This window comes from Onychomys torridus, chromosome 8 (assembly GCF_903995425.1).
Source record: "Onychomys torridus chromosome 8, mOncTor1.1, whole genome shotgun sequence".
NCBI lineage: Eukaryota > Metazoa > Chordata > Mammalia > Rodentia > Cricetidae > Onychomys > Onychomys torridus.
Genome location: NC_050450.1, coordinates 97877475 through 97893715, shown reverse-complemented (window position 1 = coordinate 97893715; position 16241 = coordinate 97877475). Strand labels below are relative to the sequence as shown.

At 37.3% G+C, this 16241-nt stretch overlaps 1 protein-coding gene across 1 annotated transcript in view; it reads left to right on the top strand.

Moving 5' to 3' along the window:
• Positions 1-16241, top strand: part of LOC118589709 (ATP-binding cassette sub-family A member 8-A-like) — a 72373-nt gene that overhangs the window by 39141 nt on the left and 16991 nt on the right. The window contains exons 20-29 of the mRNA XM_036197216.1: positions 798-964; positions 1937-2070; positions 3184-3321; positions 4118-4225; positions 7029-7202; positions 7934-8047; positions 11024-11143; positions 12224-12292; positions 13328-13419; positions 15112-15232. Of these exons, the coding sequence (XP_036053109.1) occupies positions 798-964; positions 1937-2070; positions 3184-3321; positions 4118-4225; positions 7029-7202; positions 7934-8047; positions 11024-11143; positions 12224-12292; positions 13328-13419; positions 15112-15232 (1237 nt within the window). The remainder of the gene's footprint in view (positions 1-797; positions 965-1936; positions 2071-3183; positions 3322-4117; positions 4226-7028; positions 7203-7933; positions 8048-11023; positions 11144-12223; positions 12293-13327; positions 13420-15111; positions 15233-16241) is intronic.

The following is a 16241-nucleotide window of genomic DNA, read 5'->3' as shown; positions in this document are numbered from 1 at the left end:
GACATCAGTTGACTCCCAAGGAATTTGTCTCGTGACATTAGCCTCCTGTGCCCATCTCATAGTCCATCAATAAGATGTCAATCTGTTCACACATGGGAGACAGGACATATAGAGAATTCCAGTCATCCTTATTGAATAAGTGACTCAAATTGAAAACATTTACAAGGTTGAGACCAAAAGAAAAAATCTTTGCAGTTAATTCAGAAATGCTTTGAAAATCAGAGTGGGAGAGGCAAGAACAGAAGTTTGGCAACCACAGAGCCCAGCAGGCAAGAAATCTTGGAGTTCCCCATGCTTACAAAGGAGATAAGGGTGAGGTTTCGGCATTAGTGCTGGAGTTCTGAAATACAATTTTTATGCTTTTTCAGATGGGGATCAAAGGAAAGAGAAACATAAAAATGGATGACATTTTGACCCTATGCGGATAAGAAAACTATGTTGCCATGAGCAAGAGTAGACGGGAGGGAAGAGAGCAAGACTTGAGTGGAGGGGGGACATTAGAACAGAAGCAGTGAAAATGAGGCTAAAGCTCGGCTTATAATCTAAGGAACCGCATTCTAAAACTGTGCAGGCTGCCCCACGGTCAGAGAGCAGCAAGGCAAGTGTACGGAGGGGAAGTCCTGGCTACCACTCCCATTTCAGAGAGGAGAAAAAGTTCAAGAAATAAAACAAAGCACCATGCATACAACTGTCTATTTTTACTAATGTCTTGCTTGTATTATATCTGTATCATTAAAAGAATGTTTTGAAGACTGGAAAATGGCTACAGGTCTATGTTATCAATTTTTTCTATGTAGGATTCTGATTTTAGGGATTGGACTTCTGCATATTTTGTCAGCAAATATTCATAGGATAGTACGTGACATCGATTACTGCTGGGAACTGTCTCCTCATATGTACTTCCTCACCCCTGGCCAACAACCACATGAGCCTCTCACTAACTTATTGATCATCAACAAAACAGGTAAAAATGTCGCTAACATGTAGTTGATGAATATTGTCACTGTTTAAAAACATTGCTTAGAAAAGACACACATGAAAAAAAGATGAACATGTTTTGCCCCTAGTTTAGCAAACTCCATCCTAAATTGGAATAATGATGCCAGAAATATATGATAAAGGAGATATGTATTATATCAGCACACATTGAAAATCAAGAAATTTTACATAAAAATACTGTGGAAAGTTTAATGTCACGATGACCATAATGGGAGATTTGAGGAGTTGGATAGAATAGCACATTGGTAGGAATAACCTATAAATTTTAAACATTTTAATTCTATGACCACTGGTGCAGCCATTAGTATAAGGCAATCATATATTGTTTAGTTCATTTCTATTTCTATTCTAAAACTCACAAGATGTTAGCAAAAGTTATTTTTAATGATCAGAGTTATTTTTTAACTAGAAGAAATCATAAGTATACAAGCATTATTATTAATATCATTATTGAACCATATTTAGAAAGTCTATAAATAGAAGGCCTAGGAAGAAGGTTCAGTATAAGTGTGAGGACAGAGTTCTGATCTCCAGAGCCCACACAAATGCTTGTTGGGTATGGAGGCCTCTCTGTAATCCCAGAGCTCAGGAGGCAGAGATAGCGCTACCCAGAAGAAGGTAGCTGGGAAGACCATCTGAATGGCCGTGTCTGACCCATGTGAGAGACCTTGCTTCAGTACATACAGTAAAGAGCAATCAAAGAAGATGCCTGGCATCCACTTTGGCCTCCACATGCTTGTACTCACATGTGCTCCCACCCATATGCTAACACACGTGCAGACACATAAAGCAAACAGGGAAGAACAGGTATTTGTTCAGAGAAGAATTAAAATCTATACTATTCCATGCTGTAATATATAAATGACAAAAGAGTCATTTTGATACATAATCATGTTGCAGTCTCTTGGTTTATCATGCCTGTTTTACTGTCTATTAGGAGCACAGATTGATGACTTCATACATTCGCTGGAGAGACAGAACATATCTTTAGATGTTGATGCCTCTGGGACTAGAAATGCCACAGAAGAGACTCTGTACAATGGAGCTATCATACTGTCTGGTGGTGAGAATGTAGGTGCATCTCCAGTTAGTGACTAGGAACAGAGCTGTGGCTATGATAGGGCAATTTGATGAAAAATGGAGTCTGAGCCATTATATACCTATAATGTATATGACCATATATTTTACATTTGGGGAGAGAGTTTGGGCTATGATTATACCACTTAAACCTAAAACTTACTTAAGAGAATGCATAAGATTCCTACTTTCATTATTCAGAGAACTTTATTCATGAGTTTAATAATAATAAAGTTATATTAATTACTAGCTCAATATACAATTATTATCTGAGTTTGATTCCTGGAATCCACATGGTGGAGAGAACTGACTCCTGCAAGTTGTCCTCTGACCTCCACACATGCGCAGGTGTGCACATGCGTAGATGTAGACACACACACATTGATGAATGAATGTAAAACATTAAAAACAAGACAATTTCTAGTTGTTATTTTAAACTGCAGGCCAGAGACCCCAAATGTAACCCCTAAATTAGGTACAGTCTGTAAATGTTACATGGCCTTTCTCAAGGAGATGTGAATAAGACCAAAGACCTTTTCTATACAAGTCTAGCTTAGTGAACCAATCAGTTTATTGGGGTTTCTTACAGGAGTATGGGTGAATCTGGCATCTGTATTACCACAGAGTTCACCCCAGCATGGGTAAAAAGTTCCCAAAAGATGCATCAACAATTCACTGCACAGCTTGTACACAGCTCCACAGAAGAGTCTCTTCTCCCTCAGCAACTTAACTATTCCATAGCCACAAGAAGGGGCCTCATAGGCCATGAAATTTCATGAACTTCTTGATTCTTATCCATCTCACATCTCCCTTAGGAGGAAATGTTTCAATTCCAAGGAATGGCTATATGAATGTATCATAATTAGTTTATCCTATTAAAGGTTTGTTTTAATTTTTAATTATGTTCCATTACTTAATTAGGGCATTTAAAAATTACGGCATTGATTTGTGCATCTTCAACCAAAAGGGAATTGAAGAAGCATCAGTACATCAACCACATCACAAAGAATGCACCCTCCTGTCAGCATTTGAAAAATGTTTATACATTGCACATACTGCTTTTATGTTTCCTCTTTCTGTGCTGATAATCTTTTCATTACATTTTAGAATTACAACTTTATGTTAGTATGCAACACCAAGAGACTGAATTGTTTTCCGGTTCTGGTGGATATTGTGAGTAATGGGCTACTTGGACTGTTCACACCATCAGCCCACATTCAAACTGACCGAAGCACATTTCCTGAGGTTGGTGTGTATGTGTAGATTCTACTGTATCTCAAGCTTTCTGGATCATTCCATTCAGAATGATTTCTATGTTATTGTTAGAATTTCTTTTCTACATTAGATTGGCATTTGAATCTATCTTAGTATGTATTTATATTAATTTGATATATACCCTGTTACAGTATATCATATATGACTATGTATATTCAGTTTAGCTGTTGCCTGTAAGTACTAAATGATAAATTAGGAGAGAGAATGCAAACACGCTGACTCACACCTATAATTCTAGCACTTGTGAGGTTAAGGCAGGAACATTATGAGTTCAAGGCTAATTTGCATTTTCATGATAAGACTATATATATATATATATATAAACAGAAGGAGGAAGATAGGGAGGAGGAGGGAAAAAATAGAATGTGAAACTTGTGAGGTTGGAATTCCTGAATATTAATTTGGTTGCATTGGTTTAAACTGCCAAAATATCACAGTTATTGGAAGCCTAAAAATATTGATCATCTTTAAATGTCAGCCTAAATTTTAGAATTTTACAGTCATAATAATGCCTTGTTCTCATTATTATTTTCATTTCATAATCATATAATATATATGTATAGAGAAAGAGAGAAAGAGAGAGAGAGAGAGAGAGAGAGAGAAGCAAAATCTATATTGAAAATTGAATTAGGATGTAAAGAGGAGGAAATCTCAAAACAACCCCAAGGCAATATTATAGGAAATTGATTATGTTTTGAGCAATGTAATATAGACAATGATTTTTCAACTTTGCCCATTAAGTACACTGCATTACTTTCATTCCTAGGACAATAGCTATGGACCATTTGATCATTTGCCTTATTTCTTCTCATGTATCCTCATGATGGCCTCTGTTCCTCCTTATATCTCCATGACCAGCGTTGATGACTATAAGGTAGTAGGAAATAATGGAAATTTTAGTTAATTTAAACAATTGGAAGTTATTTATAATGTGATTGTGGGACTTTTCTTTAGTATAGTGTGCATGTTTATACACTGAGCAGTTGATTCAAATACAATTGCACATTATAGAAGTAAAAAGCAAGAATGAAATAAAGGAAGGAGGAGGGAGGAAGAGATGGAAAGATAAAGAGAAAAGAAAATGAGAAGTAGATAAAAGCTTGGTTTGTTTTACTTCTGGAAAATGGAGGCATTGTGATGAAATTTGTTTTTGGTTTTTCGAGACAGGGTTTCCCTGTGTAGCTTTGCACCTTGCCTGGAACTCACTTGGTAGCCCAGGCTGGCCTGGAACTCACAGAGATCTGCCTGCCTCTGCCTCCTGAGTGCTGGGATTAAAGGCGTGTACCACCACCGCCTGGCAAAATTTGTCCCCCTAAAACTTAATCTTTTCAGTGGAAGACTGGTTGAGATTTCCTTAGAAAAAGAAACAATAAATTTGAGTTGTATGTCACACATTTTTTCTTGGAAATAATTCATGAAACAGAGAGAGAGAGATCTCAAGCAGCACACAAAGGTCTTATTAAACTAAAAAGAATAACTTGGAATCCAAAAAGATTACAGTGGCTAGAAGTTGCATATAAATGTTCTGCCAAAGAAGAAATTACATAGAGCAAGGGCTATAGAACTCTACAGAGTTGTCTGTGCCAATACTGAGCCATGCATACATACGGTAGAACTTCATGGTGTCAAGAATGTACAGGTCTCCATAAGATGAGCAAATTCAAAAAGTGATGCAAGACTGGAAATATCTATTTCCAATCATCAGTTGTAGGGGTTCACCAAAGGATTCAACTTCAGAGCAGGATTTAAGAACCAGGGACACAGCTCAGTGAGTAAAGTGCTTAGCATCCAGGCAGGAGGACCTGACTTTGATCTCTAGCATCCATGTAAAAATCAAGTCGTGGTAGTATGCTCTCAACTCCAGCACTAGGAAGCAGAGACAGGAAGATTCCAGGAACTCACTTTAGTCAAATCAATGAGTCTTGTGATCAGTGAGAGATCCTGTCTAAATCATCATCATCATCATCATCACCTTATAATTATAGAAGGAGATGCCCAATGGTGTTAGAATCTTAGGTGGTCTTTAATAGAAAACCCAGAGCCAGATATCAGGGTGAAAGCTGAAAGATTAGAGAAGCAGAACAGCCAGCCACCAGTCCTTACCTCTATGAAATCCTCAGCCTAATAAAGAGAGTGAGTTCTTGTTTCCACGTGCCTTACATACCTTTCTCTGCCCTGCCATATTACTTTCTGGGATTAAAGGTGTCTGTTCTTTCCAAGCAAAGGCATGAGATCTCAAGTGCTGGGATTAAAGGTGTGTACCACCACTGCCTACCTTTATGTCTAATCCAGTGGCTGGCTCTGTCCTCTGATCCTGGCAAGTTTATTAGGCTACACAGTACATCACCACAATCCAGTATCAATCTCCAAAGGCACATACATCCATAGGATGCAAGCCCACACCTGTGCATTCACATGTGAATACACACACACACACACACACACACACACACACACACACACACACACACACACACACACACACACACACACACACACACCTTATCCAAAAGAGTATGGCTAAAGTAGTTCTTGAGTAAAGCATTAATTAAAAACAAAAGGTTTAAGTTAATCTACAGGAAACTTTAACACTTGCCAGGACAAAATCAAACCTTCTTAAATAATAATACAAACCCAGTATGTGACAAGGTAAATTCACAATGTCCAATATCCAAGAAAAATTACTTGGATTTCAGAGAAACAGGAAAACACGTACTGAAACAAGAAGGGAAAAAGTCAATTGAAAACAAACCCAGAAATGACAGGGAAAATAAAAGAAGTAATATTTAAAAAGAAAATGTTATTATGATCAAGGTTTTAATTAAAAGAATGAATATGGTAAGGAAAGGTTTAAAAAAACCAATCAAGTGGAACGCCTATAAGTACCTGACATATCTGTATGAAAAACAACGAACGTGACGTAAAATAAAACACACAGGTAAAAAAGGAATGAACTGGAAGACAGCAACAATGACCATAAAGCTGAAGCACAGAAAAGAAAAACAACTCGGGAAAAATAATCTAAGTTTTAATGATTCATGGGACAACATTAATTGATCTATCATACCTTTAATTAGATTATCCAAAGAAGGAGAGATAGAAAATACACCTGAAGAAAACTTTCGAAATTTGTATAACTTGGTAGATTTTTTTTTAAATATAAAATTTAGTGCTGCATATATCTGGAACATAAAGTAACTACATAGCCAATATATGTTATTATGAAATATATTAATGACTTTAAAATTAGCCACTCCAAAGCTATCATGCCATGTGCAATTATTTACAGTGTTTTAATCAGAATAAAACAGTGAGAATTTTACATAAAAAATGGCTACCTTCATAAGTGTAAGAGATTAATTGTTTTACCACCGAAAGTTAGTGCTTAGCTGGGGGATTTTCCTCCTTGGGCCATTAAGTCAATCTTTGATTGACTGCACTATTACTCTGTCAGTGACTTTGAATGATTTATTTTTATTAACTACAACAGCACATTAGGATAAACTATTTTTATTAATAGCAACAGCAAGTTTTGATAGAGAAGCTTTAGGATGATCCACTTCCCTTCGTCTGTGTAGTGTTTAATCACTAGTGATGACTATCTCATTTACTTATTTTCTATATTATCCTTAGTTTTACAAAAATAATATCCAACTGATGATTACAATTCATATCAGAACAGAGCTCAGCTCCAGCTGTGGATTTCAGGCCTCTGCTCATCTGCATACTGGTTCGGGCAGGCTCTGGTTGAAGTTCCAATCTACTGGGCACTCATTTTATTTATGTATGTTATATTCTATGCCTCAGCCCCTCAAGAGAGTACGCTTACAACTGGAGACCTATTTATTCAGGTAAGTGTCAACATGCCTAAAACAACTATCATTAAATGAATGATTCAACCAAAAACTTGACATGAACATAGAATACACTTTCAATTTTTAACATTTTCATTTTTATAAGGCTTTCTTAAAGTGTGGTTAAAATATATATGACATAAAATTGTTGCTATGGCTTTTTTGGGGGGGGGGACAGGGTCTAACTATGTAGTTCTATCTGGCTTTGAACTTATGTAGATCCCCCTGAGTGCTAAGATTAAAGATTAAAAGCTACTATGACTGTCTCTCTTTGACTGTTTTGTCTTTGAGATTCAGTAACACTGGTTGTATATTCTCAAACATTTTTGTTACCACACACACACAAAGCTTCAGTTAAGTGGGACCAGAAACCATGATCCTATACTGAAAACACAAGCATCCATTGGTATGACTGTCTCCAAGCAGAGGCTGTGGTAGGCCAAGAATGGTCAGAACACACCAAAGCCCTCTAAGTTGTTGTTTTTTGAGTTAGTTGTTGTATGTAAACTTTTGCTTGCAGAAAACTGACAGTTGCCTCTCTCCTGGTTTTGTGTATTTTATAATGTTCCTGCTGAGAAATGAGAAGTCTAAGCCACCCACTCTACCACTCTCTGTGATATTTAAGTTATTATAGATGAAGGAACATGAAAATATTGTTTCATGATATTAATACATTCAAATGTTTTCATGTATCACAATATTTATTCTCATATTCCTATTCATTTCAGATTCTGTATATTGGTGGTTATGCCATGTCAATTATTTTTATGACTTATGTGATTTCATTCATTTATCGCAAGGGGAGGAAAAATAGTGGCATTTGGTCACTTTGCTTTTATATTGTAAGTATGTTTACTATGTTTTTATTTTTATGGTTTAGTACTAACACTTTTTAAATGTTTTTTGTTGGTGTAAAATAAACTAATTATACTTTAAAATACTTCACATGTATTTTTCTGAGAATTTTCACTTGTTTCATGATGTAATTATGGAAATATATAATATATATGTTAAAATTTCTCTATTTCCATTTCACTATCTTTAAAGGTAACAGAATAAGTTATAGGATCATAAAACAAACCTAGAGATAGTTTTGAAATTTCTTTTGGGAAAAAGAATTAAATGAGTACAAAGGACATGGAAATTTCAGAAGACTAGAAATTTTGTTAATTTAAAAATCTAAAACTTAAATATGATTCTTGAGAGATTCCTTGTTAAGCATCATCAAATGACATCTCTTTCTAAACTTATAAGGGAAATATGTGTGACTTATATGTATTTATTCTAGCTTTTATTTTTTGAATGTCTTAATTACATCACTATCTAACAAATACTTGATTTTTCTCTCTGGACTAAAACTTGAGGAAGGAAACATGCAGATTATTTAGTCTCTGCTTCCAGGGAGTTAAATAAGAACTAACTTTCACCTCTAGTATTTTGTATTTGAGGCACTGGAGGACTTGATACACATCAGCATCAAATGATGTTATATTTGTATTTTTGTACTTGCCACACTACTCATATGCTCATTTCTACAAATTAATTATTAATTTATAGTCACATATTTCCACAAGTTCGCATGGACATTGACATATGGCATGGCATACTATCATAAAACACATCCACACAATTTAATACTAAAAACCATATACAAAGCAGAGATTGACTCCTGAAAGTTAATAGGGAGTAAGATTTTCTAATGATGATATTTTTCTAAAGATACACTTTTCTTCTTTAGAAGAAGAGGCAAATAGGATCAAAAGCCAAAAGGAGAGAAATCCAAGCCTCTCCTATAAAGCAGTAGAACATGATGAAATGTGTGCAGAGTAGAAAGCAGAGCATAGGAAGGGACCTTGTTAGGATGGGAATTAAGGCTAGAATCATGGCTTGCCGTAAATGATGTTCTCATTGATGAATCCTACAGTCGTCTATGTTTTGTTGAGAGAAAACTTAGAAGGTTCTAGAATGGAAATACAGTCAGAGAAGAGTACTCTGGCATCAGAATGAACTGAAAAAAAGCACAGAACCTTCTAGAAAAGCTTTGGCATATCTTAGAAAGGAAAAGGTGAGGCCATGATGTTTTAAAGTTTGCACCTGTGACTTCTGGTCTGTTGGTACCTGTTGTTGTTTGCTTTTTATTCTTGGGGAGGGGGGGCTGCCACCCAGATCCCAAATAAATCATTCATGGAGACTTATTCTTAATTATGAACTCCCAGCCTTAGCTTGGCTTAGTTTCTAGACAGCTTTTCTTAACTTATCCAATTTATCTTTTGCCTCTGGGCTTGTCCCATTCTCTTACTTCTATAAATCTTACTCTTACTCTGGCTTGCTGTGTATCTGGGTGGCTGGTGCCTGGAGTCCTCCTCCCTCTCTGGGTGTTTCATCTCTCCTCCCAGACTTTCCCCTCTATATATTCTCTCTGCCTGCCAGTCCTGCCTATCCTTTCTCCTGCCTTGCTAATTGGCTGTTCAGCTCTTTATTAGACCATCAGGTGTTTTAGATAGGAACAGTAACACAGCTTCATAGAGTTAAATAAATGCAACATAAACAAAAGTAGCACACCTTAAAATAATATTCTACTACAGGTTCCATTGCTACTCAGAGACATATTGCATGCCTAAAATTCTTTTATCAATATATCTGGGGGGAAAAAAACCCCTCTAAAAAAGTACTGCTTCCATTCAATTTGAAACTATTTCCCGTTGATTATTGCCTATAGCTTATTTAACTCCCTAGACAACATCAAACCGATTTTATTTTTGTTCTTCTGTAATTAAAACTGGATATAGAAACTTCATGCATCAGATCCTATATCTGTCCAGCTTTGCCAAATTTCAAATGTCAAGCCAAATGCTTTTAGCTAAATCTAGGAAGAAAAGTCAATTTTACCTAGTTTATGAAATTGAAATCAGATTAGAATATATTCAATGCAAGCTTTCTATAAATTGAAAGCACATTTGTGGTGATATATTGTGAACCAAATAAAGCTTACCTAAGAATCAGAGGACAGAGACAGCCACTAGATTAAACATAGATGCCAGGCAGTGGTGGCACACACCTTTAATCCTAGCACTCAGGAGGCAGAGATTCATCTGGACCTCTGTGAGTTCAAAGCCACCCTGAACTACATGAGATTGATTCAGTCTAGGAGAGAAACAGAGACAGGCAGTGGTGGCACACACCTTAAGTCCCAGTGCTTGGGAGTCACACACCTTTAATCGCAGCACTTCAGATTTCATGCCTTTGCTATCAGAATTTGGGAAGCACACACGTCTTTCATCTCAACACTAGGAAGGAAATGATATGGCTTGGTGGAGAAAGATATACATGGCGTGAGGAGACAGGAACTACATACAGCTTTTCAGCTGAAGACTCACGAGTCTTCAATTTGTGGAGATAGGACCTCGCCTTCCATTCAGCCTGAGAATTCCATAGTGGAGAGAACTTTCTCTAGTGATGTGTTCCTTTGTCTCTCCGTTTTTCAGCATTTACCCCAATATCTGGCTGCAGGTTTTTATTATTGGTAAGACCCTTTAGAATTTGAGCAACATACATTAAATTTTTGGTTTTAAGATTTATTTTTATTTTTTAATTATGTATATGGGTGTGTTTTTTCAAAAATAAAGCTGCAAGAAAAAGGTGTTGTGTCCCTTGAAGCTGGAGTTACAAGAAGCTGTGAGCTGCTTGATATGAGTCCTGGGAACTTAACTCAGGTCCTCTGTAAGAGCAGTAAATGCTCCTAACTGCTGAGCCAACCCTTAGCCCCTCACATTGCATTTTAGAAAGTAACTTAAAGTGTGTATTTCATTTTCTTCTAGGTCACTTTCTTTTCTATATGTTTTATGATTCTTGGTCCCTTTCCAGATGAATTTCTGGTTTTTGCCATTACCCTAATCCCGCCTGCTACCCTGGCAGGCTGCACATATCTACATTTGCAGGTAAGAAATATGTAACATTTGTAAAAGTGTCTCTGAATAGGAGGTCAGTTAGAAAAGCTTTGTCCTCGAGTTAGAAAAGATGTACTTGGAAGACTGGAAATGCAGAACATTCTTAATTGAGCCATGAAGATTTTGCCTGAGGGGAGACCTTAGCTCCATTTACCTACAATTAAAAAAATGTTGCCTTTGTGGCTATTTCCTGGGGAGATGGGTAGTGAGCAGTAGGGAAAAGAACACTAATATTAATAAAATCCTTGGACATTCTCAACCCTGGTAGTACATATAAAATTCTTTCCTAATCTTTGAGCTTTGAGGCTTTAAAGTATTTGTATCAATTTTTATGCTACATTTTTGTATTCGATGCACTCTAACTAGAGCTGATACAACAGCAATCCCAGCTTGTGGGAGGCCAGCTCCCACCTTTTAAAGGGTTCCTATGAGGAGGAGAGAGGGATAAGAAACTTTTAGATAGAAAGATAGCAGAGAGGAGACAGACAGAAACACAGGGTAGCTTAGGGAGGACCTGGATCAAAACCCACTGGCCCCTTCTAGCGTTTCAAAAGGGCTTTTTATAACAATGCCAAAGTGCACAGCCAAGTGCAGACCCTTCCAAACACCTGGTAACCATGCCTGTGGTCAAATCATTCCCTTATGCAGCCCTGCTGGGTAAAGCAAGCTCAGATTCTCACTAAGAAACCTCTTACTCACAGACTAGATGTATTTCCTGAAAACGATGATCACTTCATCCTTTAGAGTTTCCAGTGGAGAATCAGAGGAAGGAGTGAGGTATCACAGAGGGCCATGAGTGTAGGAGGGGAAGGTGCTGGGAGAAACCTGGGTTCTCTCAGTAGATGATCCACAAACATTGAATGTCATCCTTCAGAGAAAAACTGAACGGCTCCCAGACCATGAAAAGAAAGGCAAGCCCTCACTACATATTTAACAATTGGTACTTCCTTTGTGCCCATGGAAAACTCTGGGGAAATACTAGACCTACAGAGTTGATCAATGGCCCAATCACATTTGGATAACATTTATAACTTATAAGCCTTTGTATTTAAATTGCTCTTTCTTTTACAGAATCCTCAAATGTATGATATAGGTTTTGAAGAATCAAGCAGGGACTATTCCTTTCTGTTGTTTCTAGTAGTAAGTACTCACTCATTTAAATATTATTGCACACAGAGATACCCTTAAGTATATGGTGCATGGGTGCTTTCTTGATTATATTTTGGGGAGAAAAATAAAACCAATTCTGGAGACCAAATCCAGAATGTGTACCTGTTACACAAATGTTCTGCCTCTGAGCAACATCCCTAGCTCTAGTTTGAAAATTAAGATGTTTTACCTAACTAATTTCCAGAAAAGTAATATGTTTCTGAGTATAGAGCCATTGTTTTTTTACAAATACCCAGTGACAAAATAAACTGTACCTTCCAATTCTAAAGACATAGTCTAGAGCAGTAGTTCTCAACTGGTGGGTCATGACCCCTTTGGCAAATGTCTGTCTCCAAAAACATTTACTTAGAATTTATAATAGTAGAAAAATTACAGTTATGAAGTAGAAATGAAATAATTTTATAGTTGGGGTCATCACAGCCTGAGGAACTATATTAAAGGGTTTCAGAATTTGGAAGGTTAAGAGCCACTGGTCTAGATGGTTGGGGATATAGATCAATGGATAAATTGATTATTATACAAGAGTCAAGACTTGGGTATATATTTATATTTCCAGTATTCACTTAAATGCCAGATAGGCATGACATCTCTGAACAAGAACCAACAAGGTCTGGGTTCAAGTGAGAGAGATGCAGGCTCAGTTCATAAGCTGAAGAGTGACTGAGAATGATACCTGGTGTCATCCTCTGACCCTCCCACACACCTATATGTATACATGCATGCACATACATACATACATACATAAGTACATACATACATATGGTGTAACCAAAGTATGGATGAAGTTCAATGTATACTATAATGTAGTATAGTGTGAACACTTCCAGTGTTTCTGAACAAAGAAATGCAATTGGATTTGACTTGTTTTGTAAGCAAATGCATAGCTGGTTCTTGACATTTTAACCATCCTGTCTCATGTACATCTGTAGAAGACTGAGAGCTTGCACTTTACTGCCGATGTTAGCATTTGGTATTTCTAATTGACAACATCTCTCTTTCCCCTAGCCTTTCCTACATTTTGCCATCTTCCTAGCTATTCTGCGATGTTTGGAAAGCAAAGTTGGAATGAAAACAATGAGAATGGATCCTGTCTTTAGGTTTGGAGAAATCAAATAGTGTTATGTTCTTTATTGAATGATTTTGTATGAGGGCAACATACAAGTTCTCATAGACATCCTGTCCATTAGGCTGTGGTGAGGAGATAACTATGGGAACAGAGATGCAATGATCAGAACATGGATGCTGGGTCTTAAAGATGATTGTGGTTCCATGGTCAAAAACAGGTCCAACACACCAGAAACACAGGAAATCCAGGGTTTCATCTGTCACTGTATGCAGGAGAGGACCAAGAATCATCACACACAACAAGATTAGCTTGAATGGCAACTGCTTTGTGTACTGGAAAGCTTCAGGGAAACAGTCAGTGCAGAAAGGACTACAGAGATAAGTGCAGGGAGAGGAAGTATGACAGCAACAATAATTTTCTTACTGATGGAGTGAGAAGCCTAGCCAGTGGGTCATGTGCATTTCCCATCAAACTATAATAGAAAAAGAAGTGGGATTAGGTATCCAAGGAGCTTGAAAGTGAGTATGCTCTATTCAAGACTCAAGAACACAATCAGAAGCATATTAGTCCTTTTTAGTCTTCCTTCATTTTCAGAGTCTACATTTGGAGTTCACCACTTGTGTGGGAGAATGGAGTGGCTGAATGTATAAAGGTACCTGCCACCAACACTGGGGGTCTGAGGTCAACCCCAGTCCTACATTGTGGTAGACAGAACAAACTCTTGAAAGTTGTTCTTTCCCTTTTCACCTCCTCCCCTTATCTCTTACACACACAAACACATACATAATAAATAAATAAATGTAAAAACAAACAAAAACAAAAAATAACAAAAATGATGAGCAGGATGCTACATGCTTTTAATCCCAGCACTTGGGAGCAAATGGATGTCTGTGAGTTTGAGGGTCAATCTGGTCTACAAAGTAAATTCCAGGAGAGCCAGAACTGTTTACACACAGAAACTTTGTCTTGAAAAAACAAAACAAACAAAATGACAAATGATACAAACCAACCAACCAAAAACCCAGAAAATGAATCTCCACTTGGCTGGGACTTTGCAGTTTGCCCCTGTGAATCCCAGGCGTCAAAGCCCTTCTGTTCTAGCTAAATGAGAATGGTTGGCCAGTCTACTCCCACATTAGTGCCATCTTTGCTACAGAAAATTGGACAGAAGAGTCAACCTTTGATATATCACCTCTGACCACAACAGAGGAAGAGAAGAGAACCCAAAGTAGTTATCTAGTCATGAAAGTGTGAGCTGGAATGGAGAGGCAAGGATTCCTCTGACACATCCCAAAGAAGTGGCTGTGCCTATTCACATAGCTAGAATTGATTCTGAGCATTCTTGTCCATCACTCTGTAAAAACACTCTTGACAATGTTCGTAATTTGTATTCATTTTATTCCCAGAGCACTTATTCCATAAGATGTGATGTGAAATTTGTTTGCTAAGCTATGCATGTGAAGCTGCCCGTTGAGTTAAAAAATGATATGTCCGTAATATAGAGAACGGACAAGAGTCAAGAAGCAGTAACTGCTTTATTTGGTGACACTTCGACCAGTAGTTGTTGAGATGGGAGGGAAATGGATTTGCTGGCAAGAGATGAATAGTATAAAGATTTATTATTCATCCACTCTACTCCAATATAAAATGTAGAGAACAGAATTGGTCTTGATACAGCCATGGACCCCAAGGATCACTTACTAATGGATTGCTTTGTTTGTAGAATTTCTTCAAGAAGTGGTCATGTATTTAACAATCCAGAAGAGCCTGAAGGAGAAGATGAAGATGTGCATCTAGAAAGAGTACGGACAGCAAGTGCTTTGACTTCAGCTGACTTCCAGGAGGTAAACTCTGTAAAGAAGCTCACAGCAGAAGTGTTCTAAGACTATTTGCAGTTAAGGCATGTGTTCAAGAGTTCCACTTTAAAAGAAGGAACGCCTTCAACTATGTCACATATACTCTTAAAAGAAATGAGCACTTTTCCTGAACTCATGGTGATAAAGAATTATTGAGTGGCCATTGACTTGATCTCATGCTCAGGGACCAGCAGCCTTACTCTTTAGTACATTTGCATTTTTGGTAAAAATCTTACTGCACTTGGTCCTGGTTGAAAAGGTTAGATGCCGAGATATTCAATCTGATTATCTCATCCATGCTTAGATTTTGTCTAGTTCCACGAGCTCTGATAATAGAGTATTACCCAGGTCACAAGAGCTATCTTATCTATTTGAAAGATGAGGAAAGTCTAGTGATATAAGTGAGATATGAGTTCAGATGTCAAATTTGCAGTTAAAATTTTACTGTTGGAAATAGCCACCAGTGTGACTGCTTTTGATGTCCTTTCATTCAGCCGTCACTGGAGAATGTACCTTTACCAAGCTTTCTGAGTCCCTCAGACACTAAGCAAGTTTCCTTCCTAATTGTTCTATAACTAAACACCCATAGGATGTCCCATCAGGCCTTTTATTTCTTTCAATAAAAGCTGTAACACTTTTAGGCTCTTTCAAACACTAGCAAGTATATTTAACTACTAAATTACCTTGTCACCATTCCCTTCTGAGTGATTGTGATAGAGTAGAAATTGGGATGCCTTTGGAGGTCCTAAAGCTCATTCATTACTAAAATAATTTAAGATTGGGCTCAAATGGAAACTTAAGGACAATTTTATTATATTTTCAAAGAAAACCCCCATGGCAGGCAAATTGTAGCACCACAGCAGTTGCCTGGAAAAGGAGAACGGAAGGGAGAAGGAAGGAAAAAACTCATGCCCTTTTAAGCTGACATGGAAATCAGACAGATGGTGAGTGAGCAGCCATATTGCAGGGAGGGAGGCTTTAGAGAAAGAACAAGGAA